This window comes from Corvus kubaryi, unplaced genomic scaffold (genome assembly GCF_017639235.1).
Source record: "Corvus kubaryi isolate FWS band 111438036 unplaced genomic scaffold, C.kubaryi_AGA036_p1.0 37397, whole genome shotgun sequence".
Lineage (NCBI taxonomy): Eukaryota > Metazoa > Chordata > Aves > Passeriformes > Corvidae > Corvus > Corvus kubaryi.
Window position 1 is genome coordinate 20,790,112 of NW_024581136.1, and position 27,912 is coordinate 20,818,023.

A 27,912-nucleotide genomic window follows, 5' to 3' on the forward strand; every position below is an offset into this window, starting at 1 on the left:
AGATTCAGACTGAGCACGAGGAAGCAGGACTTCACTGAGGGAATGGACAGACCCAGGAACACGTACCCTGGAGAGGTGGTGATGCCCCACAGCTGAGGGTGTTTAAGAGGCTTTGGGGGCCCTCAAGAACAGGATTTAACACTGGGTCAGCCCTGAGGGGGTTGGACTGCACAGGGGTGTAGGTCCCTTCCAGCTGACCTGTGCCAAACTACAGGAAGCAGAGGGAACTGAAGAGTCTTTTTTCACTTCCCTCTTAATGCTGTCTCAGCAATGAGATGCTGTCCCAGGCCACATCCGACAGGTAAATGGGATCTATGGCAGATGAAGTAGTACGACACAGGATGGTGCTATTTATCTTTACAGAACAGGAAAATCTAAAGTGTCAGTGTTTACTGAAGAGATTTAATTTCTCTGACCAAAATGGTATTTATGGTATTTTAAAAAAAAATCAAACTTCTTTTAGTAAGGATTTAAAAGAAATTTTATTGATTGTTGTCCTATAAAATCATAGAAGTCTTTTAATTCCTGGAGAACTGTGTCCAGCAATAGGAAAAATGTCTTTACAAAACATTACAGCATTTTTTGGAAAAAGTAGGTATGAAAAATATATACAATGTATTAAAAAATCTGAATAAAATTAATGCTTGGATTTATACATTTATATGTGTTTATATTTATACATTATATGTGTTAAACATCTGCATGTATACAATAACATTTGTTAAAACAGTAGCAGTATTTTTACTATGTTAAATAAGTCTTTCTTCAATTTACAGTTTCTCTCATTATGTTATCAGTCCGCTTATAAATTAATTTGCAAGGCTGTATAACCACTGTCCAGGTAAGTATTTCTGTACAAAATTATTGCCTTCCTAATGTAGTGTAAATTGTTAGAGATACACATCTTTACACCCAATTCACTCACCACTCAAACCAGCATCTTGCAGGATAAAAACCAGCATCCATCCCCGTCACAGAGGATGGGAAAAGAAGAAAGCCTTGGTACTACAAGTTGTCCCCTCATTTCTAGTGAGCAATTTCCACGCTGCTGCGTCAGCAGCTGGTCCTTTAAAGGGAGGCTTTGTATCGTACAACCACTCACACCTCTCTCCAGACACCTGCTCTGAACTCTGTTCACACTTGAGTACATTTGTTCCCAGAGCAGTGAGTGCATTTCATGTTCTCCTCATCACACCCCTGCTGTGAAACACTAAGTGAAGTGCAAGACCTCCTTAGACTCCTGAGGAAACCAGAAACAACTGCCCCCACTTGCAGCAGCTATTCTGCAGTAAAACACCTGTGCTAGGATGGATCAGCAGCACCTACTCTGCACAGTGTGGTACCTTGTTCTTGCTTTCAGAAATCCTTTGCCCACAGAACCTGGAGCCAGGCTGAGCAGCTTCATGCTATCAGAGACCACCCCCACTGGAGGCATAGCTCTGGATTCCTTGTTGAGGTTGTGCCAGCTCTGCCTGTGACAGGCGGGACATCCCTGGATTTGCACTGGAGAGGTAGGTCAGCCTTTACAAAGTACAGAGCTGGTCAGTCGAGTTCAGGTGCTGACACAAGGGGAAGTGTCCTGCAACACAGTGGCTGGGGCTGTAGCACTGCAGCTCCTTAGGAGCAGGACACCCAGCCCTGCTGTTTACCACCAGCTCTGGGTGTGGGGCAGGGGACCCAGTCCCCTACAGAGTTCTGCTGAAACCAAGTTCAGATGCTCAAAACCAGATGGAGCAAGAGTGTAAGGACGCAGTGATGGAGGAGCTGCAAAGAGTGCCCAAGACACTGCTGTAGTGTGCTCCTGGTGGAGGCAGGGTTCAGTCTGGAGCTCTCAGAATGCCAGCAGAGAAGGGAGCGTGAGTCTCCAGTGTGCTGCTGCTGGATTGTGGCTCTGGTGTCCCTTGTCCCAGCCGGAGCCCAGGGCAGCTGGCGCAGCCTCCAGGGTGCGGGGCGAGGATAAGGCTACACGTTGGTTTCCAGCCCCAGCAGGCGCCCCATGCGCTCCATGTTCTTGTCCAGGGTGGCCCTGCAGGTGATCTCCTTGGCACACTCTGAGGGGAACCAGCCCCTCTGGCCGTCCCGCAGCCGCTCCCCCTCGTACCAGCCTGTGGGGAAGGGACCAACAGTGACACCTCTGCAGCTGACCCCACACACCTGGCTGGTGGCACTAAGGTGACCCAGCTGATGGTCATCACATACATTCTTGCCTGGCTGGGAATCAAGTACCAGTTTAGGATAGCTTTGGCAGATTTTTTTAATAGAGCCAGACCAGGAATGAAATAGTATGTGCAAAGTATTGCATAATTTCACTGGTTTTTAAAATACTGTCATTCAAATATAGTTCGAAATAATGCTATAGTGCTGTAATCTGAAGAGAGCAATGCAGCACAAGTGACAGGATCTCTGATTTCACGGGTAATTGAGCAACAGAAAGATAGAATTTAGCTCCTCAGGTGCTGACAGTGTCCTGCATCCCTGAGCCAGCCCTTGGTGCTATCAGTGGGCAGGTCCAGGCAAGAATCACTTTGATCTTGGGCAATACTTGATCCTGTGGAAAACCTCAGCAACCACTCTGTGCCAGAGCTGTAGCAGCAGGAAAGCCCAGGCCACGGCATGACAGACTGGGGATGATTTTCTTGGACAACACTGGCACTCACTAAAATGTTTTTTGACAAATTCAATTTCCTATTTGTGGGCACCTCCCATGCCAAAACTGGCCAGCAGCCAGGTTCTGCAGCTGGTTGTATCTGCTTCTTCCTTTAGAAACCTGAACCCAAATGCTCACATTTTCCTTGGAAGCTGAACCTCTACTCACTGCAAGCCCTATGCTATTAGGAAACAAGTTTTTGTAGCTGGATCCCCCCCTGCAGAGGTGACAAATGGTTACTGACAGCAAAATCCTCACTCACCATCATTCACTTTTTGATAAACCAAAACGACATCAGCGACTTGGAGAGAGAGTTCATCAGCCTGCTTGGCTGTGTACGTTCTGATGATCTCCACCTGAGCCAGTGCTGGGGAAGGAGCAAGCCAGGCTTAGTTAAACCAGTTACAGGGCAGGAGCTTTTATTACAACACATCACCATTTATTAAAAAGTTTTCCACTTTACACTTCCCCCCCCATCCCTTAGGGTAGTCCCAGCCCACCCCAGCCCCCACTGAGGGTGGTGCTGTTCCCCTGCAGAGCACGCACAGGTCCCAGCAGCTGTAACTTACTGGTCCTGTCCGTGTGGTGCCCGTCGCTGTCCTGGCCCAGTGCCGTGATCCAGCGGGCTCTGTCACTCCTGCAAAGCAGAACCCAGTGTCCCGACTCAGGCCCTGGATAATGGCCACCACTGAGACTGCCCTTACTTCTTCCAGTGCCAGCATCTCTCTCTTCAGCACCTGTGAGTAACCCCTGTGTATCATCGCCTCTGTGTATTCTGTGCCTTCTTCACAGGGCAATAGAAAGTTCTCACCTAACACTGATACTTTTGTCCTTGGGACCCACATGCCACAGAAATGACAAAACAGGACCAAACTGTGCTAAAAATCTTTGTGTCAGAGAAAACATTTCAGTTTTACCTGCACAAAACTGGCACACAACTCTCTGAACGTTTGGCCTTAAAGATTCTCTTCCCATCCTTCTCAAAGCACAGGATAAGAGTATAAAAATAGGTAACTTAAAATACAGGAATTCTTTTCAGACTCTTGCTCTGAGTGATGATCAGCTGGACTGCCATTTATACTGCAAACAGCATAGAACAAATCAATAATAAGTCTGCAGAACAAAATGTCTTTTCATACAAAGCCCAGACAACTAAAAATGTCCTGCATTTTTTCCCCAATAAAATTGCATTTCCAAACAAGTCTGAATCATCTGCTGCCTTCATAATGAGATATTTAATAGAAAGCACTGATGATCTTTTTAGTTCCTTTCACGGTTATTCTAAACTTTGAAAGCCAACCTAAAACTATCAAATTTTCCAGGCAGGGACATGTCTGGAGCACTCCCTTTCATGTCTCTGTCCCACCTCCAGCTTCCCCCAGAACAAATGAACTCTTTCAGTGCTGGGAGGTCATGTGGAAGTTGATGGCACGTGTGCGCCTCAGAGCAGGCACTGGCTGTTGCTGGTTTCTAAGGCCGGATACTCCTCAGTGCCCAGGAGAGCACGGAGCAGGGCTCCTCCTGCATGAACCGTGCTCTGCTCCCACTGCTGCACCATCCAGCCATCACCACCAATACCCACAGCACCCTGCTTGAGGCCCAGAGCACTCTGGGTGTGCCTGGGGACACTCCTGTGCCCCATCCTGGTGCTGTGCCCGCACAGCCCCACGGTGACACCCACCCGGCAGTGCCGACCCTCGGGGTGAGGGCCGCCAGCACAGGGCTGGCCCTGCACAGGAACCTGCCTGAGGCACGGCAGGCTACACTGATCTCTGCAGGCAGGGTAATCGAGGCCTTACCCAGTAGTTTAAAGTAATAAACTAGAACAAGTAATAAGAATAAATAAATAAATAAATATTTACTACTTCAGCCAGGGCAAGAGGGGCAGCCTGTGGAGATAATCAGGTGAAGAAATCCCTGAAGTAACTGTACTCACTGAGTCTCTGCTCCCAGGAGCATCTCCACCCTGTCCCCGGCGTGGTTGCTGAGGAGCACGAGCCTGAAGAGGTGGGACGCAGAATTCCGTGCAGAGTGGAGCATCCCTGCCGCGTTCTTCCCGGGAGAGGAGCCGGGTTCCTCCCCGTCACACGGCACCACCAGCAGCTGCTCCCGCAGGGAGTACTCAGTGACGTTGTAACTCTCCTCACTGCAGGGCACAGCCGGGAGGAAAACACCAGGAAAAGTTTAGTTCCCATTCACTTTGTCTGGAAGCAACCGCAGTCACAGACCCTGCATCTAATGCCACGTAGGGACAGTTCTTCCAGCACCTCACAGCTCCGCACGGGGGGCACCAGCTTCTGCCAGCGGGTTTGGTGTAACACAGAGCCCCTGCTTCAGCTGGGGGGGGTACATGTTCACTGGTGTTCTGTGAACTGAACACTGAGACGGCTTTGGGGTCTTTCTCCAGAACAGCTTTGTGCGCTCCCAAACAATGGACAGAGAACATGCTTCTTATGGAACCAATCCTGCTCAGATGCTCTGAACCAGGGAAAGCGTTGGTTAGGTTTTTTGGTTTGAGACAGGTGGGTTTGGTTTTGTTTGAGTGTTCGGGTTTTTTTGGGGGTGTGGTTTTTTTTTAAAGAAGTTAGTTCAGTATTTTAGTCTGAATAACTCCTTAGCCAAGGGAAAAACTGGCAATCCCAGCTGGGATTGCTGCCATCCCTACCTGGGAATCTTGCATCTGGAAATGTGTCTATGCGTTTGTGCAATGAATAACAAATGCATTTTTTATGAATTAATCAACTAGTCTGTACATGTGCACAGCTAATCATAACAGCATTTCTTACTAATTAATCAACAGATAAACTTCTACAAATCCTTCCTACTCCTCACCTCCATCCCACAAACCAGTTGGATCAGACTCCTGCTAAAGGGACTCTAAACAGATATAAAAGCAGACAGTGCATTTCAAGCGAGCCCTCTGGAATCAATACTGCACTGATTGCCCCCACCCTTCAGCTCATGCCCTAATCCAACCCACAGCCAGGTCTGTGAGCAGGACTGGGCTGACCCTTCCTGAGCACCAGCCACACCTCGGCTGGCCTTTCCCCTTGGATCCAGCATCCCAGCACCTGCTGGCACTGACTGCTCCTCTCAAGACACTGCAGTAGTGCTTGGCAAGTATTATGTCTTTTTGTCATGATTTTTTTTTTTTAATCAGATTGTGCCTACACACAGGAGGGGCTACAAGGACAACTGGCAGAAGAAACATTCCCCACAAACTAAAAGCTGGGCAGCGGGGAAAAGCAGACTTTTATCCCTCTTCAAAGCCTTGTGCACCGCGACACATCCCAAGTCCCCATGTCCCCTCCTGCCCAATCCCAGGGAGCAGCCCTGTGACTGCAGAGCCCTTTGGCTCCCTCCTCTGCAGGGTCTCCAGCAGGTCAGAGCCACAGTTCCTGAGCAGTTCCAGCACACAAGAGCCGGGACAGAGGTGGGACAGAGCCAGGCAAAGGCTGCTGAGCAGGGGCTGGAGAGGAGCTCTGGGTAAAGCCCAAAGCACAGCCTGAGAAATGGCCATTTTTAGCACATAGTGAGGAGAGATGTCTTAGTGCAATGTTAAGAATCTTCTGAGATTCAACTGCTCAAGGAAAACCACAAACATCCAACCTCAACTAGCAACAAACATTTCTGTCCACTGCTGTGGTGCCATGGCAACACTGTGGGTGGGAACACAGCTCACCCAGAGCTCCAGCACTGTAAACGAGCTTTGGCACTTGGCAGGGGGAGCTTCACGCTCTGGGAATCGTGGGAAGTGTGCAAGGGAAAGGACATTCCCAATACTTTATCCTTCCCAAACTTCTGTCTTTGCTAGGGCATCAAGAATGAACTTTTTAATTCGTCTGACAATTTGGAATCTCAACTGTGTTTGCTAAAAGTAAATCCTGTTTAACAAGCAGTTACTTGTTATTTGTAACCCACGATAGAGACTCAAATAACTCCTGAACTCATTCCACAGCCAGGATCATGTTAAAAGTCACTGTGATTCAAGGATTGAACACAAAAGCAGCCTTATACTGGTGAAGCTCTTACCTCTTCTTCTTAGTGATGATGAGGACGTCGTTGAAGAGGAAGAAGTACACCTGCTGCTTAGAGGTTCTTTTGGAAAAAAGTCCAGTGTCTTCTACATATGCTGTTAATTCGCCCCTTTTCACCAACCACCGTGAAGAGGAAACCAATGGAAATGGCTGCAAGGCAAGAAAATCACATTGTAATCCTTCAAAATTAGAGAATTTTTTAAAAATAGAGAACAGAGTATAATCTATTTGGGAAAAATGCTTGAATAAACTCAAAGGTCAGAGATTACAAACATGAAGAGGTTACCAAAGTTTAAGGGACTCCATCATTGCTACAACACACAGGTAACAGCTGCAAATACCTGGGAATCACTCGGGCACCTGTCATCACCGCTCACTCAATAGAAGTGAACAGACTTGACTGGTCACACTGGGGATGGAACACACTGTGAGACCTCCTGAGGGCACAGAGCAAAGCCTGACTTCAGGAATGCTCTGCAGGGTGAGACAGGCTCCTGAAGCACTTGGGGACACAGGAGCGTCCTTGGTACCTCACAGCTCGTCTTGGAGCAGAGGTGACATTCCCTGTGCCGGTGTCACCCGGGAAAGGCGGGCAGGGTTGCACAAACCTTCCTCCCCCGGGAGGTGCAGGTACAGCCTCCTTCCTCCCCACACCTCTGACATGCCCTTCCTCGGCAGTGGGAGGGGAATGTTTCCATGGCCTTGCTGTTCTCATTAGGGGCTCCTGAAGTGTCTCAGTTACCTGCCAGGTTTTGGTTCAGATGGATAATTAGGGATCCTACAGCTCCTCTCTTTATCCAGCTCATGTGGAGCAGGAGCTTCGTTTTTCTCTAGGTGAGGACCAACACCTGCAGCAGCTGCAGCAAGACACCAAAGGATCTGAGCTGCCTGAAGATGTGCCTTTATTAATCCAAATTATTCCCAGCTGCAGGAGACACAGAGAGCACAGGAGGACTTTTTGTTTCTCTGGGCTGGGAAGGTGGAGGGAGATGTGGGACTGTCCTGGTCACACAGATCCCTTTGAGGCTGCGCCGAGACAGACGCTCCAGGCAGACCAAGTCCACACTAATGAACACAACTGCCTGTTTTCCCCTCATTTAAGCACCTTTCACATGCTTTTAATAAACATCCCTTCACACAGCTTGTCAGCTGCCTTCCCTATTCTGCATGAGCTGGCTTTTTGTATCTGTTAATCCCTTGGCTGAGCCAACTGCAGCCTGCCTGTACCTGCTGAGCCAAACCCCAACCCAGCGCTGGGACTGAGACCTCGCTGCTGGAGAACAAATAGAGACTCCCTAAAACAAACCCCCACAACTTCTCAGGTGCAAAAGACGCAAAATTTAAGAACAAAAACCGCTGAAACTTAATTAAAAATTTAGTTCTACAGTTGAGCCATGTACAAAAGCAAGACAAGATCTGAGTCACTTCCCTTGTGCTCCCATGAAATTCTCCACAGTTACATCTAACAAAATAATAAACAAATCCCCAAAACTCTGTGAGGCTGGGCAAGAACAGAAATACTTTAACTAATTTATAATGGCTATAAAACAGAATTACAGTCCCACGATGATTGGTTTACAAGCAAAAAATACTTTAAAAAGTTCTATTTGAGGATGAACAAAAAATTCCTCTAATCTGTACTCCAAATGAGTTCATCCCGTTTTCCTAATTGACTCTCTTCCAGAGGCAGCTTGGTTTTACTTTAATTTTTCCTTAATTGCACCATGTCCCTGCTGCAGAAAACAGGCTCTCAGAAGTGAAAAATGCATTTAACCAGAGCGGGGCTGCCCCATCCCGCCAGGGCCTGACCCACTGCAGGGCTGGGGTTTGGATGCACAGAGGGAAATCTCACACAAAAGCACAGAAAGACAAAGCCCCCAAAGCTGCTGCTGCTGCCATGGCACCAGCACGAGCTGCTCATCACGGGGTGGGGTGGGGTGGGTCACCCAGGAGCCACAGAGCTGGGAGGGATGGACAGGGACAGACAGCATGGGAGGGACAACCAGCACGTCCCCTCCTGGGGGAAGGTGAGGGACTCCAGACCCTGCAGGCCTAGATCCCAAAAGGCTCCTGGGATCTGAGTGGAACCACAGAGCAGCTCAGCCCTGACACTGGGCTGGACTCACTGAAGACTTGAGTCTGTTACCACCCATCAGAAAATGCTCTGATGTCACCTGCCCTGAAGTGTTTTATTTGTTGTTGCTGTTGCTATAAGCAAATATTATTACTGTCAATTTTTAATCAAAGTTTGAGAATAAAAATACTTTAGGCAAGTTGAACATGTCTTTTTGGAGGCAGCATTTGCCTCCAGAGCCTTTCAAGAGCTGTGTTTTGAAAACCATGAACCTCCACTCACTGCATTCCTGACAATGAAACAATCTTCTCCCAAAAGAATCCTCATTATGTAACAGTGTCAGACATCAATTACAGAAACGGGATTGTAGCAAACATTGAATAGAAACAATAACTGTACTTGAAGAAGGTCCAATAAACCTCCCCTACCTATGACTGGGTCTGTTGTTATTTCCAACAAAAGACTGATTGTACAAGCTGTTTTTAATAGAAACCTGTGATATCCCACCCTTAAGGGGAAGGACAAACACTCCCAGGATCCTTCCCCGGCCTGGAAGTGCTTTCCCAGGCACACCTTTCCCATCAGGTACATAAGCAAGTCTCAGCACTGAGCAGCAGCCTTTGGCCTCTCTCCTAATGCCAAAATCTTCACAGCAGCTTTATCTTTACAGCAAGGAGTACCCTTCATTCAGTATTTATTCAAAATCCCTTGTGCGATCCTCAGCCTACCTTGATTTTGAATTCCAGCTGGGAGTTAATGGTGTACATCATCTCCGTCCTCTCCATCTTGCGGGCGCCCTCATTGCACAGGCGCACGAGCTGCAAAGGAGACAGGGGCTGAGCAGGGCCTGGGGCCTTGAGCCTCCAGCACAAACTGCTGCTGCCTTGGAAAAGGCACTTCAGGGGGCACAAACCCCCAGCAGGGGCACGTCCACCACGACGAGGGGTTTGCAGAGCCCCACTGACCAGGGCTGGCCCCACAGCTGCACCGCCCCGAGATTCCCCTCACCCCAACGATCCCACAGGGCCCTGATAATTTGTGATTCTCCAGGGGGAACAAAGATTCAGCCCAAGTTCTGGCTGAGCAGGGCCGCTGCTCTGATCCAGGCTGACAATCGGCTCCAAACACACACCCTCCTCCCAGCTGGATTAACTTCCCACACTGCTCCCACACACAAACCTGGAACCACCACGGTATCGTCCAGTTTGGGATCTTTTCCCAAGTAAGAACTAGTAATTCTGTACAAACCAAATCCCCAAGGCCTTTCCTGAATAAAGCAATGTAGAGCTTTTATGCTTCAGTGCTCTTCCCACCTGCATTATTTATGCAGGGAAAACATCCATTTTTCCCTGCAAGTACATAGGAATAACTTAATAACTTGAGAACATACCTTGCTGACTTCTTTCAGAGCCTGCTTGCAATTCTCGTATTTTGTTGAATCCTTGGGGGTTTTCTGGCAAATAGTCTGAAATAAAACACCAGTTACTTCAGAGGACCAAGCAGCACAGATTGCAACCCACAGACATTTCACATCTTAACTGAAATCCAGGAGCTGAATCACAGCTGTGGACTGGGATAAAGAGGGAACACTGGCCACTTGGTCACACTGAGGAATGCCTCTCTGGAAAGCTTCTGGGAGCAAAGTGATGCTTTGCACCTCTCAACGTAAGGTTTACAGAACCATCTCTAAACAAAAATCAAAACTGAAAGAGTGGGAAATAAAATGCTTGATTTGCTTGTTTAGATTTCAGTCAAAGAGGGGAAGGAGGTGTAGGAAAGAAAAACCCAAAAGGGTAAGGCACCCCCAGTTACACACTGCAGGAATACTGGATTATTACATTTACCTGGAAATGTACTGCGAAGAAGAGAGAATTCAATGTCCGTGAATGAACTAACTGTCCAGGTGATCAAATTAATGAGTGCTCAATTAAAAAATATACAGAACAAAATGATCAGTTCTGTTTCTGCTCCTACCAGTGCTGGAACCAGAGCCTGATCACGATCTGCACTCCTGCTGGCTCCTCATTTAGTTCTGGCACCTTAACTGAAATACCACAACTCCTGGTGTGAGCTCTGCCTGACAAACACTCCCTCTGGCACTTCCATTGCTCTCTCCAAGTCCCGGGTCACTGCACAGGGAGGGACAGCTCAGTGCCACTCACACACAGCTCCCTTGGGAATGGAGTCCATCCTTCAGGTTCCCAAGGGTATTCCCTGCCAAAGCGCCCTCACCCAACCCACAGGACAGCAGGTCTTGTTTTTCAGCTGCAGGGTTCATTTCAATTCTAGCACTACATACAATTTCTGTGCTGGCTCCTCCTGAGTTTCAGAACCATTTTGACCTTTTACTGTACAATTTTCCTATTAGAATATCCAAATATTTAACTTGTGAATGGGGGAGCAAGAGGATCCAGTCCCAGTCAGCAAACAAATGCAGCAGGACTTCATAATGCACAGCCCAGGACTGGTGTGAGGGAGAAGAGGTGAAGAGACTGGAGTGAACCAGAACTGAGTATGAGAGAATGTTACCACTGCAAGAACACGCAGCAAGGAAAGAGGGAAAAAGGTGTTCTCACATCCATCAGTAAGGGGAGACGAGTGACTCTCTGCATGGGGAGGATGAGGAAGGAGATCATGGGCAAATTCCGGCAATCCTCGTGGGACTCGATCCGGGACAACACCTCCTTAAACGCTGGATTTGTGGCTCTGGGGAGAAAGAGGATGAAAGAATTAGATGGCATATTTTACCAAACAACTGTGCAGTTTTACTAAATTTTAAATAAACCATTATTTTATTAAAAAGGCAGCGTGATTTGCAAGAGTCAGACCACCCCAGCCTTCAGCTTTATTCCCTTGGATCCACCAGCCCAGCACTGACATCAAACCTCAGGCACTGCCACCCCTGACCGTGAGGGGAGACCCAGGTGTGCCACACAGGGCCACTGTCACACTGTGTGACTCTGAACCGATGGAGGAAGGGGGATGTGAGCCATGACCTGTGGCAGGATGGGGCTGTGCAGCCAGGAGAGCTCCCAGTCCCCTCACAGAAGGTGCCCCTCAGGGACAGCCCAGCCTGTGGGCAGCACACGCCTGGCTGGGAGCCCCGGGCTTGGCACCAGAGCGCACGGCCCACTCGTGGCTGCCCTGCAGGGAGGCTCTGCAATGCTCACAGCAGCCTCTGCAGGGTTCTCTGCTGGTACACCTCGTTGGTGCAGTACTTCACATAGGGGTCGAAGGTGGAGCCCGCGTGTCTCGCCACGATGTCGCTGATGTCATCAATGAAAATGTTGTTCTGGTGCCTTGCCTCAAGTTCTTCAAAGAACCTGTGGGGTTAAAAATCAATTGCTCACTTGTACACACATACAGCATCTTTCTCTCACAACACTCACATGACACAACCCACGGTGTTATCAACTAATGACAGCTGGACTGGCCTGTGACAGGGTGAGATCATCCCTCCTTTGGCCTGGCAGTGAGGGCAATCCTGGCAGGACACAGGCCCGAGGGTGCTGCTGGCCCCTGGCAGCTCAGCAGCAGCGCTGGCAGAGGCACTTCCCACTCTCCCACTGCCAGAACCAAACAGCATCACTGAGCTGGTCAGACCAGAATTTCCAGAAATGAGGTTGGAAAAGAAATGAAACTACTTCAAACACACATTAACACATTTCCTCTTGCAATTAAAGGCAGCACAACACCAGAAGTGCTCAGTGAAATACAGGTATGTGTGGCTGCTGAGCCAAGGACAAAAGCCAGGTGGTGGTGGAGCAGGACACGGTGCTCCACATCCTCCAATCCTCCACTGGAACCAAACACAGATTGGAAACACCGAAAATGGGCACAGAACCCAAAATCCTGAGCTGGCTCTTCCCCTAACCATGCTTGTTCTGACAACTTCCCTATTGTCTGTGCTCTGTTCCACATGTGAGTCTCTGGCCACTGGAAGTTTCCCACTGCTTTTTGAACTCCCAACGTTCCCAAAGCACAAGCCCTGATTTCCACGATGCCCACTGGAAATCCCCCACTGTCTGGGTGGAACAGCTCACAGATCAGCTCTGCGGGTCACTCCTCACACATGAAAAGCTGTCCTAGCTGCAGCCTTTGTACATCAGCATTCACTGCAAGAATCCTCAACTCCCTGAAGTCAACAAGCTCATAAAAAAATTCTCATATAGCACAGAAAATATTAAGGAAATACTTAGAACACATGAGCTCACATTAAGCTCCAATATTTTGAAATCTGCTTTATTTAATTTCAGTCCTTTATTCCATTTTTTCATCACTAACAGTGGCTCTTCAAATCTACCACCTTTTTTCAAGTGATGTTCTCCATAGTTTGCTTTACAAACACACCTCAAACGTGAGAGGAGCAGAACAGGACAAACAGCAGCTGATCATCCACACGTGCAGCATCAGGGCTTAGCTAAATTAAGGCGCTCTCCAGGTGTGCTTAGAGCAGCTGCTGCACGGAGTGGCTGCCAGGCGCTCCCTGGGTCAGTCGGAGCCACGACAATCAAGGGGATTTCCCCGTCCCTGCTGAAGGCAGAGTCCTCCAGCACCCTTCTGTCCCCCACGCAGCCTCTTCCAAGGCACAACATGTTCTGAGCTGTCACACACACTTGTCCTGTGCTGTGGATTTTGGGCACATCCCACCCACTGCTCCGAGAGCTCCAGCACACAGGGACAAACCCTGGAGGGAAGAGTTCCCTGAAGTGTCACTGGGGTCCAGGAAAGAAAAAAAAAAACAAAACAAAGAACTAAAAAAGAGCCTGTAAGTGTGGAGTCTGCAGTGTCTCAGGAGCCACAGCAGAGCCCCACCACTGACCAGGAACTGCCACACTGGATTTGTTACTCTCTGCTCAGACATGTTTATGGCTGGGAGAACTTCCCACTGCTGCCAATTCATTTTGCTCAGGAAATGAGGAAATCCAACATTTCCTGCTGTGTTATGGCACACTGACAAGGTGTTGGACCCTGCTGGGCCACAACTTCCACCTTTAGAATTTATCTGGTGCTTCATCAGTGACATCATCAGAGACAGTCACTGTAAGAGCAGTAAAGATCCGGGAGAGCAAAAGACTTAAGAAAGGAAAAAAGGGAAAAGAGGGACAAAGAGGAGCAGCAAATCCAAGTCCCATCTCCGAATATGTCCTATAAGGAAATCCTGCATCAATGTTTGAATCAAAAATTGTGGTTTTCCACATCTAATCTGTTAATTATTAGATACAATCAGTGAACCAGACACATCATAAACCCTTTCACTTACAATTTTAGGACAGATTGTGTCATAAAGCTCAGGACTGAGGGATGAAATGATTCCATTCAATTTAACCAATGAGGAATTTGCTGTGATGTGTGCAGCTTTTTCTGCCGAATGCCAGCAGGATTTATTTCAAACATCTCTTTCTGTTAAATTCAGAACTTTTCTGATTAAAGTTAGATCCAATTAAGTGAAAGTCAAACAGCATCATAGGACAGAATTTGATTTCCCTCATCTTGCCCTTATGTTGTTTAAAAGAACCATGCACTCTGCAACACTCCTGAAGGCCAAGGAGTAAATTCAGAAATGCAGGTTTAGCTCCAGGGTGCTGCTGACACCATCCAGGGACAGAAACCACCGGAGTGGCAGCCAGCAGAATTCAGCTGCTTCTCCCTGGAGACAGGGGCACTGGAGTAACAACCGCCAACTGGAGATAACTAGAAGTAATAAAGATTTCTGATTATCCTCTCCAAATCTGAATCCTCTCATCAGGAACAGAATCTGAACATCTGCAACACTATTGTTATTTAGGGAAGGGGAGTGGGATTTAAAACAGTAAAAATGGGAAAAATAAACTTATTTCCATAGAATTTTTATGCTGAATCAAAATCAGTTTTTACCAAAAAAAAAAAAAAAAAAGGCTGAAGAGAGGGTGATTGAAGTGCTGAACTGACATCAGTTTATCTGGTGAGTTTCCACAGTCTCAATAATGGAAACCAACGTGTACCCGCACACACAAATATAACACCAAACCCTGCAAACTCGCAGCCCATAAAACACCTTTTACTGGGCAATATCCACGGAGCAGCTACAGAGTCAAACAAGGAAAAGCCGACCCTGCAGCCTGTTTGTTCCCTCTGTAACCCAACCAACTCTGGGCCAGCCCATGCCCCAGGGCCTGTCCCACTGGGGAGCCACTTGCCTTTCCAGCTATTTATAGTGCCCTGGCAGAAATCCAGAGCCATGGAAAGGCCACAGCAGCCCTGCCAAGATATCCTGCTCCAGAGAGACTCGAGACAGCAGAAGGTGCCCACAGCACCTGGTCAGAGGTGGGACCTGCAGGACAACAAATGTCCATTCAGCCAATAAAAGCACCCCCAGACACTGGAACAACGAAATGGGAACGTCTTTGGTAAGTCATGAACCCATCACAGCCAGGGTGTTCACGTTCTGTGATTCTAGCATTAGGACACAGCGTTTAAAACCAGTCAGAACCTGTTAAAATGTTTTTGTTAGTATCTTTTTCTGCTAATGCTGATCTGGTATCACAAAAGCATTTGCCTTTTGCTGGCCTAATGGCAGAGAAGGCACAAATGCTACAGCTTTCCTTTCTCCTACAAACTTGGAGATTTGACCCTGCAGACCAACTGCTCCTCAATTTCCCTGTAACTCCTCTTTCCCCAGAGGCTCCTGGGGAGCTGTGTCCTCTCTTGCCCCACATCCAGACCCTGACACGGATTTCTCAGACTGCATTCCTGACTCATTCCTGGCTGAGCTGTTCCCTGGCATCCCCAGCAGCCCAGCCCAACAGCTCCTGACCAGGGCTGGACCTGTGTGAGTTTGGGTTCCAGCACTTCTGAGCTGCACATCACACAAGGGCCAATGGAACTCCAGCTGTCTGAAGCCACCTTCCGAGAGGTTTCCATAAACACCCACAGCCTGTGCTGCACAGATTGGTCCTCTCCAGTCCCCTTTGTCAGAGACATTCCAGGGAGCTCCCAAAAGCAGAGACCTCTCTGCATTTTGCTTCCAACAAAGGCAGCTTTGTTCCCCAGGAATGGCCCTGTCAGGCACTACAGGCCTGTCCTGGTGTTGCTGGAGAGTTTCCATTAAACACGATCCAAGTCAAAGTTCCTAGACAGAAGCTTTAAGCAGTTTTGACTGAAGGTTTTTATAAAGTATTTTTATCAGCTCAAGTTCTTCAGCTCACCAAACCTTTGTCCAAGCAACCAAAACCACTGGTAACTACACTCATACCCAGGTCTTGGACTTTCAAGCAACATTGGCTTAAAATATGGACAAATGGGAGAGATGCTCCATTTTCTAACAAAAGGATGGATTCTGCTACTTTGAAACACCTTGAAAATGGAAAGCAACAATTTGGAGATAGCAAGAAAGAGGCTTCTGGTTTAAAATCACTTCCATTATTTACACAAATGACGTTGCTCAAAGCCAGCACGAAGTTTTGTTTTAGTTTAACAGTATTGCACAACTTGGGAAAGAAATTGTGTTTTCATTTAAATTTAAAAAGGAGTTACGACTTCTGATTGTACCCCAAGTCATAAAAAACCAAGTTCTTAAACCATTAGACTTCACAGACAAGAAGGAATAAGATTATAGTTCTAGGCTAGTGTGGTATTTTTCCACTCTTATTTTTTTCCTCCCCCTCCCACTTCCTTTGAAGACTATTAATCAAAAGGGATGTTAGAGTTCCCCTACGAGTGCTGCTCTCCCCACCCCCATTATCCTTTACTTTTACACCTCACACTTCATGCAAGGAGTACCTTTAAAAGGAACTTTTCCTTGAAAATAAAGACTTTGGTAAGCTGCAGTCCCCTGACTGGGGCGGCTCTGGGGCCACACAACCCCGAACCTCTGGCAGAAAACCTCAACTGCAAGAGAAAAAGAAAGGGGAACGGGGAGGAGAAAGCAAGGTTCCCCAACCCAACCCAAACGTACTCCTGCTCTGTAGCTCCTGAACTGGGTTTGCACTTGACGCAACACATCAGCTTCCATGAAGTGAGATCTTGTTACTGCATGAATTTCAGAAGACAAAAGTCGAACTGCTGCCCAACAATGTCAAGTTCCAGAAACTTTGTGGTGTCTCAGAGAAAAAAGTCAAGAAATTACTTTATCGTGACTGGGAACATGGAACTTCTCAAGTTCCACCAAAGTAAATGAGGGTTAAATGCTAAAGAATTCAGAATTTTGCAATTGCTACAAAGGGGACAAAAGAAGGGGGAACAAAATAAAAAAACATTCAGAATCCTTATTCAACCTTCAGCCCCCCTTCTGAAAGGAGGCCAGTATTTCTGTTCCACAGGTAAAGAGATCTGTGTAAAGCTGTACAGAGTTACAGCTGGGACCACTCCATACCTTCACTAGGCCACGTGCAACCTTCAGCCACTACGCTCACTTCAGACTGGAAATCAGGGATAAGAAAAGCAAACCAGACATTTTGATGTTTTAGTTATGCAGAACACAGTAATCCACTTGCTGCTGGGAACGCAGAACAAATTGCAAGGAAGCAAAGCCGCATTAAGCAACTTTTTTTGAAAGAGAGTGTGAAGTACTCTGAGAGTACATACATATGCATGTCTGGATTAAATAACATTGGCAGTAATTACCAGCCACAAACAAGACTTTTCTGCATTTGTATCATGTAAGATCTGCCATTTCCTCCTCTTTAGGCACTATCTGTAGCGTGTCTGTTTCCCTTGCTGGCTTCAGGCTGAAGGAATGTGCCCAAAAGCAGCAGCAGCAGAGCAGCTCATCCCCGTGGCAGCAGAGCCAAGCCCTGGTGCTCACACAGGGATGGCAGTCCCAGAGCACAGCGTGGCCTCAGGACAGCACCCTCTGCACCACCTGGCAAGAGCCAGCTCCTCAGGGCAAGTATGAAACTCCAGCTCAACTTTTAACAGCTCAACAAGGCAGACTAAGCTTTATTTGATGCACTGGAAGGACCAGGTTGGAATGCCTGATGTATCAGCATTTAGCTCAGAAATGTAGTGGAAATCAGCATACTTCAAATCTAAACAATTCACTCTGTGCTTTCCTTCCCTCCCTATTTTCAGAGACAAATCCCAGGCCAGCCCCATTAAAGGTGAGGCTCTCACACTCCAGTCTCTGCCACTTGTACTTTCCCTCTTCAAACCAGCAGGAGTTTTGGAAGAAATGGTCACCACTAAAATGGTTACCTCAGCTTCCAAAAAGAAACCTGCTGCTATGTTTAAGGATGTACAGTTCTGTTAACTACAGAAATGCCACGCTTACTTTTTGCTTGCTTCATAAACATCTGTGATGTTGGAGAAGAGGTGGTGGCTCTCTGTTTTGGTCATTGTGAGGCTCAGTTCCCTGGAATTTTTAAACATCCGGATCAGAATCTCCAGGCTCAGCAAATAGGAGTGCTCAGAAGATATCACCTCAAATATTGCCTGCAAAGTGGAGGGGGAAAAGAAGAGATTTACTAGTGACTGGGCTTTTTTCCTTAAAAACAAAAGAAAATGTTGAGCAGGGGTGCAAAGCAAAGTTTTGGATGTAAGCTAGAGTTTATGACAAATATTCATCTCTGTAATAGCTGCATCATTAATTAGAATTAAATTATTTAATACTAGAAAAAAGAGTCTTTTTAAAGAAGTCTATATTCAGAGTTTTCAATGCAACTGCAAACCAGGAGTTTGAAGACAACAAGTGTGAGCCCAACAGCACAGGAGTGAGGCTGCAGGCACGAGGCTGAGGTCCCTCAAGCTCTTCCCACACTGGTAATGAAGTCATCAGCATAGGCAGGAATGGGGCAAAGACACTTGGCTTCTGATGTGCAAGGGAGGGAGAGAGATTCATCTCACCATGATCCAAACACATTCTGGAGAATAAAAACCAGAGAAGGGTGCCTGACACACACCCAGGGGCTGGGGGCAGCTCCCTGGTGCTTGCTGGGCATCCCTGGGTGGCACCTGAAGCCACACTGGGGTTCGTCTGCACGAGATCAGGGTCAGCAGATGTGTGAACCCCTAAGCACAGTAACACTCTCAGGGGGCCAGGGTGCACCCTGCAGTTGGTACACACATACACAAGTACTTTCAGCTTGCAAGAAAAGATCTACTGAAAATCATTTTAGTTCAAATCAATCTGTGACACATTTTCTTTAGCCAAAATATGCACAGAGATCCATCTAACAGATTCTGAAAGATGGGATGTGTATGAAGACAGGACATGGACATCAATCAAGGCAGAAAACCAATAAATATATTTTTCTGCAGTGACAATGTATATAATATAATTACAAAATAATCTAATAGGCTCTAAAAAGCAATTTAAAGAACAGATACAGAATAAATGATAGAAGGCAGTTTAAAAGAAATACAGCAAAAGCATGACTTGGTAATGTAACTACAGCTTAAGAAGATTTATTCAGGCTCCCTCTGAAAGAATTGACCTCTAAAATTCAAATAAAATCCCCTCAGGCCTGAAAACATTTTTGGTAACATTAAAGACTTTACATTTAAAAGGCATCCAAAGAACCTGTTCTTTTTGAAAGGATGCAAGTATGGCTCCAGGAAACACAGACTAAAGGCTCCTAAAGGATATTACTGAAATATATGCCTTGCCTCAGAAGCTTCCCAGCAGGAGGAGGCTGAGGTATGTCCTGAAGAGGAATAAAGATACTGGGGGAAATTCCCATGGCAGGTAATGCTACAGTGTTCCTACTAAAGCCCTGTGTTTCCTGTGGAAGGACATACCTCAGCAAGGAGCTGCAGGGACACAGCTGCCTAGGCCAGGCTACGCTTTTCAACACCTCTCATTCACTTTGACATAGCCCCTGTAGTGAGGAAGGAGGGTACAGCAGATGAAGGGGACACAAGGAGCAAAGGGGGAGAGGAAAGTGGATGAAGAGGACAAAATGAGCGAAGGGGAAAGAGAGAGAGAACAGACAAACACCCCAGTGCTGCTGCTGCCCCATTCCAGGGCACAGGAACCAGCTGGGTCCCAGCAGGCACACAGCGCTTACGTGCCCAGCACTGCTCACAGGGACTCTGTAAAAGCTGCTCTTTGCTCCTCACTGCTATAAAAATTCACGTGCCACCTCCTCCCTCTGTGAGCTAAAGGTTAATGTCACCCCTTCCCTGGCACAGCAGCGACCCTGGTGCTGCCGGGCTGGAGCTGGTGCAGGGAACACCCAAGGAGCCCCTGGCAGGGACACAGGCACCTCAGCACAGACTGGGTTTATTTTTATTCCCTGAGGAGAGAGGACACTTCACTGGAGGGCAGGAAGCCAAGCAATGGGCTCTTATCAATGTCTCCTCATCAACAAACAGAGCATTGACCCAGGCGAGCAGTGCAGCCCTGAGCAATCAGCCCCAAAGCACAGAGAGTACCTCCTGTCTTTTCCTTTCCTCCTGGCTGATCGCTTCTGACAATCCATTCTTCTTCACCTAAAAAAATAAATCAATCAATATCTTTCATACCTTTTGTGGGAAAATGTGATTAAAAAGAGATACAGGACTATCAAAACAAAGCGAAGCACCAAGGAGGGCCTGGCTCTACAGGAGTGCCAAACACAAGAGCCCAGATCAGGAGGGACAGGAAGGGACGGGAAAGGGACGGGAAAGGGAAAGGGCCACAGCAGCACACAGGTGGAAGGCCCTGTTCTCTTCATGGAGCAGAGACACATCACAGACACAAGACCTCACATGCACTTCCCTCCTCCCATTTCTGTCAGTCTTCCCCAAAAGCTCCTAACAATCTCACCAACAGCTTTCTCTTCTTGCTCCACCTGTTCCCTGGAATTTTAAAGGACATACTATTCCTCATTTTATTCCTGCACACCAAGCCCCACAACGCTGGACAGCAGGAATAAAGAGGTGGCACACTTTGGGCTGCACACCGAAGTACAGACTCACAGGTAAAGGAACATCAACACTCCAGCGTGGGAGCCACTGTCCTGTGGAACACAAGTCACAGATTCCCGTGGCACCACAAGGAGATGCTTCTGGATGCCGAGCAAGAATTAGATGCCTTTCTATTAAACAATTAAAGTACATTTCAATCAGCAGCCCGAATGCTTCAGAGCATTCCCGAGGAAGTGCAGTGGCACTGAAAGGTGCAATGTTACTTTTTTCTGGATGCAGTGCAAGAGTTTTCAAAAAAATACACCAACACAGGAAATACCTACAAATACAACCCCCAGATTTCAGTGCTCCCTGTCAACACAGACACTGCCAGTGTCCAGGGAGGTCCATGTGGCACCTGCTGAATTCATGCTCCAAACCGCAGCTGTGCTGTGTGGTCACTGCTGTCACACATGGGTGTGTCTCACCAAGTACACATGAATTCATGGTACAGGAACTCACAGGCCAAGGGCCCAGCCTTACACTCCCAATCAACAGCAACACTTCCAAAGAGACAGAGGCCTAGATATGGAGACTAGTGTGGGCATTTTTGTGAAAGAAAATTCAATACCTAATTTTGACATCTCCAAAACGTTTAAGCTGAAATAACCTAAAAAATGTCACATGTGATACTAAGCAAACAAAAACTTCATTTAAGCTAAGAATATGACCAGAAGGAATGGAAGAGGCCCAACAACACAGCTACCAAAGCTGTCTGTCATCACACTGGACTGGCTTTTCCCCAGCAATAACTGATTCAACCATGGAGATGATGAGCAAAGGATGAAAGGAGGACAGGTGAACTCTAGTTAGGGACAAAAAGTTCCTTCAAAACAAGGAGGTGCTGAAGGGGGGGAACTCACCAGAAATCTACTGAGTGGCTGCACATGCCCAAAGCGAACATAAGCCCTTTGACACAAGGAGAGAAAGGGGACCCAATGCAGAGATCAGCCCTGAAGGCCCCCACAGTCACACCAGGGGTCTGGGCTGGTGCCACGGAGAGGAGGCAGCCCTGGACAGTGACCCTGTCTGTGGCTCCATAAAGCCACTCACAGCAGCTGATTTTTACATGAAAGAGAAACCAGTCACAACCAAGATCAATCTCTGTTTCACATGTGTGAATACACTTCAGCAAGACAGAAACACTCTTTTTTATTACTGTTATCATAAAGAATTTGACAATTCCATACCTGAAGGGCACTACCCCTCAAACACAGCGTGGTCAGAGCTGCACCAGCTGGCAGGGAAACCTCCTACAGAGAGAGGGGATCCCTCTGCATCTGTCCTCGGTTTCCCAGCACAGGCACTGCTAACAAACACCAAAAACATTATCCTCCTCCTCTCCTAACATATGCTGAACCCGGGACTGACATTTTCCAGCTGACTTCCTGCGACAACTCCAGACTCACTTTTTAACTTTTTAATACACATTGACAGCATGTAATTTTTCCAGAGTTATAAACACAGTCACTATGAGTCTCAGATTCCCAGATTTTGTTTTCTCCATGCACCACCTTTTCCCACATACTCCCCACTTCCAATCCTGCAAATCAAATACAGACAGTGCACAAGTTTCTGTGCAAGGAGCAGTAAAGAACAAGTCAGTTTCTCTAAGAGAAGCACAGCACAGAACAGTTCTCCTTCTGAGATGGTCTTCATGCTATTTCTGTCTCACAGCAAATTTGTGTTTTGAAATTATCATTATTATTACTAGATAGCATTCCTTCCAAAATACCGCAGCTGTTGAACATTTAACTGCTAGTTTGCCCAGAAGGCAGAAAAAACAATTTGACTCCATTACAAACACTTTTTTTGCAACATGAAGCAAATGAACTGTATTTAAAGTATTTGACTGTTGAAAAAAAGAAAATTAAAGCACTTCTTTTCAAAACCGCATTGTCTTGTCTTCTTTGTAATTACTAAATCAGAGAGATTCATCTTTCAATACTTTAAACTGCAAAAGGTCATCAGCATCTCTAAGACAGCTCTGCTATTCAGACCACCTAACCAGCCTTAGAGGATCTCCCTGAGGCTTAATCCCTCATTTATTGGCATATACAGAGCTGATGGTCCAATACTCCAGGTGATCTTGTCATAGCATCATCTCTCTAATGCCAGAGATGAGGATCTACAACATTACAAGTTACATAAACAAAAAACAACCCCAAACCCTTCATTTCAGGGATATCCCTCCAGAAGCCACAGAAATTATCAAAGAATAACCACATAAACACAGAATTTTTATGGTTCCTTCAGTCCCAAAATTATGTGTACAAGAAAGAGCTGTGGCAGTATCACCTGTTATCAGTAATTTGTCAGGTTATTAGCCGGGAAGGCAGCAGGACTGCAGCACTGAGGGAACAGCTGAATTTACTTTGTTTAACGATGCTGCTCCGCCAAAGCCCTGCAGATGCTTCCCAGCCTGTGCAAGGGACAGCACAGCACCACCAGCTCCCCTCTCCACTTCTCAAAATGCTTTCCATTAAACATCTGCACTTGAGTCAGCTTAAGAGCTGGTGTGGAGTGATTTAGAACAATTCAGCAGCAACTTGTTTGTAACTAACTGAAGCCTTTCTTTAGTACAACTCACCCTTTTAGTGAACTCACACAACCCTTTTTTTAATGGATCAGTAAAACTGTGTCTTTGCCAAATACAGGACTCTAAAATTACCTCGGTTTCATTGGTTTTTATGTGATAAAAAGGCCAGTAACTGATTGGGACTTCCATGTCGTTCTTATGAGATGAAAAAGATGATGACAAATTTCAGCCAAAAACTCCAGCAGTGAGTAAGAGAAGACTTTGCTTCAACCCACCCTGAGATCCTCTCTCAGGCCAGACAAGGATCACAACTCACCACAGAGAGCTGGCTCCACGTTGACCTCAGGGGCTTATAGTGAAAAACAACCTTGTCATCCAACTTCTGCTCTTGGGGCTCAGACTCTTCATCAGAATCTATGTCCAGAGCTTTTTCCTTATAGTTCTGATATAATACAGCATTTTCTGTCAAATAATAACAGTATGTCAGTCATTGCTAGAAAGTTAGTTTAGTTGCTCTCATAAAAATTTAAAGTAACATTGAAACAATGAAAGAAACCCAAGTGTCACTGTGCTGCTCACACTCCACGAGACAAAGATAGCATCTGATTTGGGCTGGACAATGGTGCAGTACAGTGACAATGGATCACTGTACCCAAAGATCCTCCCAGACCGAATTAAAGAACAGATGTGGCCTTTGTCAAGAAAAAAAATAGCAAACAATTTTTTCTTCCTTGGTTTGCTGTACCCAGTTCTGTAATTAACCAGCAAATAAAAAATGGGATTGTGTGTCAGTGGAGCAGTCACTGATCTGCAGCTCTCACTGTTGTCATGTCCATGAAAAGCACATTGCCCACGCCAGCCTTTCTTCTGTCAACTTTAAATGCTGTCTTCACATTCCACTGTTTCCCAATTTCAGAGATCTGAGCTTAGAACTATTCCAAATAGGAAGTTAAAAGCTTGCCTGAGCAAGCATGAGACCTATGAACCTTAAGACCAAATACACTCATCATGTACTTGAGTTCTGCCATCATTAATTCAGTACTATCAGTGGCAAAGGAACACAGGCGTGGAGCACTCCTGCTGTTGCCCAACCTCCCTGGCCACACACCCCTCGCAACAGCAGTGAGCAAGGGCAGAAATTCAACAGATGCATGAAGCCATTAAGCAGGCAGGCTCTGAAAGGTACTTTCAGATGGGCCAGGCTTTGGATAACATCCAATCTTCCCCTACAAGAGAAAGGGCAACTGAAGTTGAAGTTTGGCTGCTCCAGGCATGGCCCCAACTCCTGCAGTCCCACACCTGGCTGGGTGGGTCTGTCCCACCTGCTCAGACCTACAGCCCTGCCCCAGTGCCAGACAGGTGTGGCCTTTGGAGCAGTTCTTTGGGAAGGGTCTACAGAGTTTATACACTTTTAACAGAGGAAACTGTTACAGCAACTGAGTTCTGGGAGGCATTACAGAAAAAGTTATTAGCTGGGATCATCCAAGACAGAAAGGAGCCATTGGAAGAGAATCTAAAAACCATCACCAGGAGATAGTGTGAGAAGAGATAAAGAGTAGGAAAGGGGATGATGCAAAGAGAACACAGTGGGAAGCTTTGAAAACAGAAACAAAAGGAAGGTAACACAGCAGCTGAGATAACCTCAAAGACGCATTAAGCAGAGAAAAGCCAAGAGAGTAGCAGTTATTATAACAGAACTTCTCTGGACTCATCACAGATGTTTTTCTTTTTGAAATATTGGGAAAAGCAGCAAACTTGGCAAAGCCCAGAATTAATGAGTGACACAAAAATACAGATCCACAGTGTTTTTCTGGCACTTAAACTTGAAGCCTAGGTAGCAAGAAAAGAAAATGCTTACAGAGTCCAAAGATTCACCCCAGCACCCTCAGCTGATGAGAAGGCAGAAACAGCTGTGTGAACCACCAGCCCAGAGTAACGATTCAGGTGTGCGCTGCAGGGATGGCCCCAAACCCATAAGGGATCCACAATGTCCTGCACCTGGGCAGAGTCCCAGGGAACAGGCAGGAAGGCAGTCCCACATGGAGGAACCCACTATGGAACTGCACAGAACTGTCAGGGCTGAGGCAAACACCCAACAGATTGCTTTTTGGGAGGGACAGGAGCTTAAGCGGAAAAGAAGCCCTTGACACACCTTTTCAGCCTGTATTTTATAGTCTTTAAAATATCCCTAAGGTACGTCTAGTGCCAAAACTATGGTCCCATACTGCAATCAGTTTACTGAAAAACAAGGTACTGAGTCTTTGACTCTATACAAAGAAGTGTGCGAAACAATCCTGAACTTCATTTCCCTTGGAAGTTATTAGCAAGTCTGGACAGAACAGGGCTCACCTTCCCCATCGAATGTCCCTTGTCCTTTCAGCATCTTCTTCAGATAGTTTTAACAGAAAAGAGAAACACGTTAGAAGGAGGAGAATGCCAAATAATCACAGTAACAAGAACTTCTGTTTTATTCAAGACTTGGGCTCCGAATCAACAGGCCCTAATCTGTGAACTTCAGATGTTGGACAGGAGTTCAGTGAACACAACTGTGTCACCACAGAAAGTGAAAAGCTGCTCTAGTTTCATTTCTCTCATGCCTTGGTTATATGTGTTTTCCCTGTGTTTCAAAAGTACACTATACTGGCTTGAGAAGGGTTCAGTGAACTTGCAGCTCATCCCACTGTCTCGGGGCTTTCCGCGAAGGCGCAGCACTGAGGCTGCCCTTCCACACTCTGCAAACAACAACCACTCTGAGTTCTTCGTAAAGGAGCCTTCTGAGAGCACAACAAATCTCTGAAATAGAACAGCTGTTCTGGTGCAACAAGCACTAGGGCCCGAGAGTCTATTTAATAAAACACTACTTGCAGAGAGCTCTGTAAGGACAGGACAGCATCGTGTCCTCCTATCTTAAACATAAGTCACTGTTCTAAGTCTACTACCAAGCCGAACCACCCCACACTCTGCAGCTGTTCGCAATTTCATCGATTTCTATTTCACTGCTTGCAGTATTTTCACAGGAGCATCCACTACCACAATTTCAAATTGGCTGAAAACTGCCATAAAGCTGATAATTATTTTAAAAATTACAGCATCAGCTCTTGGCTTGAACTACACAATTCCAAGCACTCCACAGAAATCTACAAAGATATGTCATACAGTAACAAATTATACTTAAAATAAGGAAATACAATATTACAATATGATAAGTAAAAGAATACTATCACTATGTCTTTATAATTTAATACACTAGCATTCAATATAAGTCTACTATGGGTTTCTAAGGGATTTACAACCAAGATTTAAAAACAGGCATGCTGCTTTTACTTCCAGGCATTAAAATTAAGATACCCAAAGTGATTTCTATCAATTTAAAAATTACTCTGTGATTTTTAAAAATACTTTAAAAGTAATGTCTGAAATAGAGGAGTGAGGGAGAAAGTTGATTTTTCTGTCTCTATTCTAGCATGAAGACTTCATTAAGACAATGTCCCTTTTTTTTTTTTTCTGTTTATTCCTTTCTGGGATACAGGTTTTAAGCCAGTGATTCGGTTGTGAAAACTGGAGAATCTGTCAGGAAAGGCTCTGAACCTCCTGAATTTCAACAGAGCCGCGTCCCTGCTGTCTCCGATACTTCGCTTGGAAAACAGCACTTGTAAGGCTCACAGTAACTACGAAAAGTTTTGTGATAGCAAAAAAAACAAACTGAAAACCCCCAGCATTTATGGAAAATGCAGAATCAGCAGGCCACGCTCCCGCGGAGACCACACCTTCAGCCATCAGCGCACCTTACCTTTATCCTCCCCAGGCTCGAGAACTTCTCTTTATCTTCAACCACCGCTTTCAGGATGGGCTGGGACATTCTGTTTTTCTTCTTGCAGTTGGCGGAGCCGTCCAGGTCCACGCCGCTCACCACGGCCCGGCGGTAGGACGTGGAGCGCAGTCCGCGCCGCAGCGCGCCCGGGCTGCCCGGGCTGCCCTCGGGCTCGTCCTCGGGGTCGCTGCCCAGGGGCAGCCGGGGGGCCTCCACCAGGCTGCGCACCTTGAGCCCCCGCTCGTGGCCCTGGGCCCGGCCCGCGGGCCGGCTCTCGGCCAGGCTGCGCGGGATGAGCTGCTGCGAGCCCACCCTGCGCGCCGCGGGGCTGTGCGTGCTCAGCAGCGCGGGGGGCTCCGCGCACGGCACCGCCGGCGGCCCGGCGGCCCGGCCGCTCCCGGGGGGCTCCGGGCACGGCGCGGGGGATCCCCCCGGCACCTCCGGGGGCTCGGCAGCCCGGGGGCACGGCGCGGGCTGAGCGCTGGCTCCGAACACGATCCGCTCCTGCTGCGGGGCCAGCGCGGGCAGCCCCGCGGTCCTGGGCGGCCGCGGCCGGCGGCCCTGCCCGCTGCCCGGCGGGGAGATGGTGCCGTTGGCGGTCGAACCGACGGGGCTGTCCGGAGCCAGCGGGAGCACCCGGGACCGCCCCTCCGGGGATAGCGCGGAGGAGCCCGGCGGCTGCACAGTCCCGTTGGACACCGATCCCATGGCGGGGCTGCCGGGCGAGGGGCTGCCGGTGCCGGCGGGCTGAGTCACGGAGAAGGCGCACCTGTCCTCCATGGGGAAGTCGGTGACGAGCACTCCGCTGGGGCTCTGGTACGACTGCGGCCGCGGCTTGCTCCAGGCGAGGGGCTGCGGGCGAGGGGTCGCTCGCCGCCTCCAGCGCGGCGCGGCGGGGCCCGCCGGGGGCTGCCCGTCCATCGCCGCCCGCCCGGCGCC

General features: G+C 47.5%; 1 protein-coding gene across 3 annotated transcripts; it reads right to left on the reverse strand.

Annotated features, from left to right (window-relative positions):
• Window positions 1–776: 776 nt before the first annotated feature.
• Window positions 777–27,906, reverse strand: ARHGEF26 (Rho guanine nucleotide exchange factor 26). Of its 3 annotated transcripts, none has more exons than XM_042042740.1 (14): window positions 26,953–27,906; window positions 25,512–25,545; window positions 23,479–23,624; window positions 20,111–20,167; window positions 18,009–18,169; window positions 11,929–12,081; window positions 11,335–11,464; window positions 10,149–10,223; window positions 9,487–9,576; window positions 6,680–6,834; window positions 4,584–4,793; window positions 3,217–3,284; window positions 2,910–3,014; window positions 777–2,105 (listed from the first exon to the last, which is right to left on the reverse strand). In XM_042042740.1, the coding sequence occupies exons 1-14, from the start codon at window positions 27,892–27,894 to the stop codon at window positions 1,963–1,965; spliced, it is 2,469 nt and encodes an 822-aa protein (XP_041898674.1). In that variant the 5' UTR covers window positions 27,895–27,906; the 3' UTR covers window positions 777–1,962. The 3 variants fall into 3 exon arrangements, with proteins under 3 accessions (XP_041898674.1, XP_041898673.1, XP_041898675.1); XM_042042739.1 differs by having other exon boundaries at window positions 25,512–25,548; XM_042042741.1 differs by lacking the exon at window positions 20,111–20,167 and having other exon boundaries at window positions 25,512–25,548.
• Between the last annotated feature and the right edge of the window lie 6 nt (window positions 27,907–27,912).

What these genes read in the sequence shown, in the direction of transcription:
- ARHGEF26 (XM_042042739.1), bottom strand. Translation starts at nt 27,894, where the DNA reads ATGGACGGGCAGCCCCCGGCGGGCCCCGCCGCGCCGCGCTGGAGGCGG. An exon ending in CGAGCCTGGGGAGGATAAAG is followed by an intron (nt 25,549 to 26,952) that starts GTAAGGTGCGCT and finishes AACTATCTGAAG; the next exon opens with AAGATGCTGAAAGGACAAGG. An exon ending in AGGAAAGGAAAAGACAGGAG is followed by an intron (nt 18,170 to 20,110) that starts GTACTCTCTGTG and finishes TCCACTTTGCAG; the next exon opens with GCAATATTTGAGGTGATATC.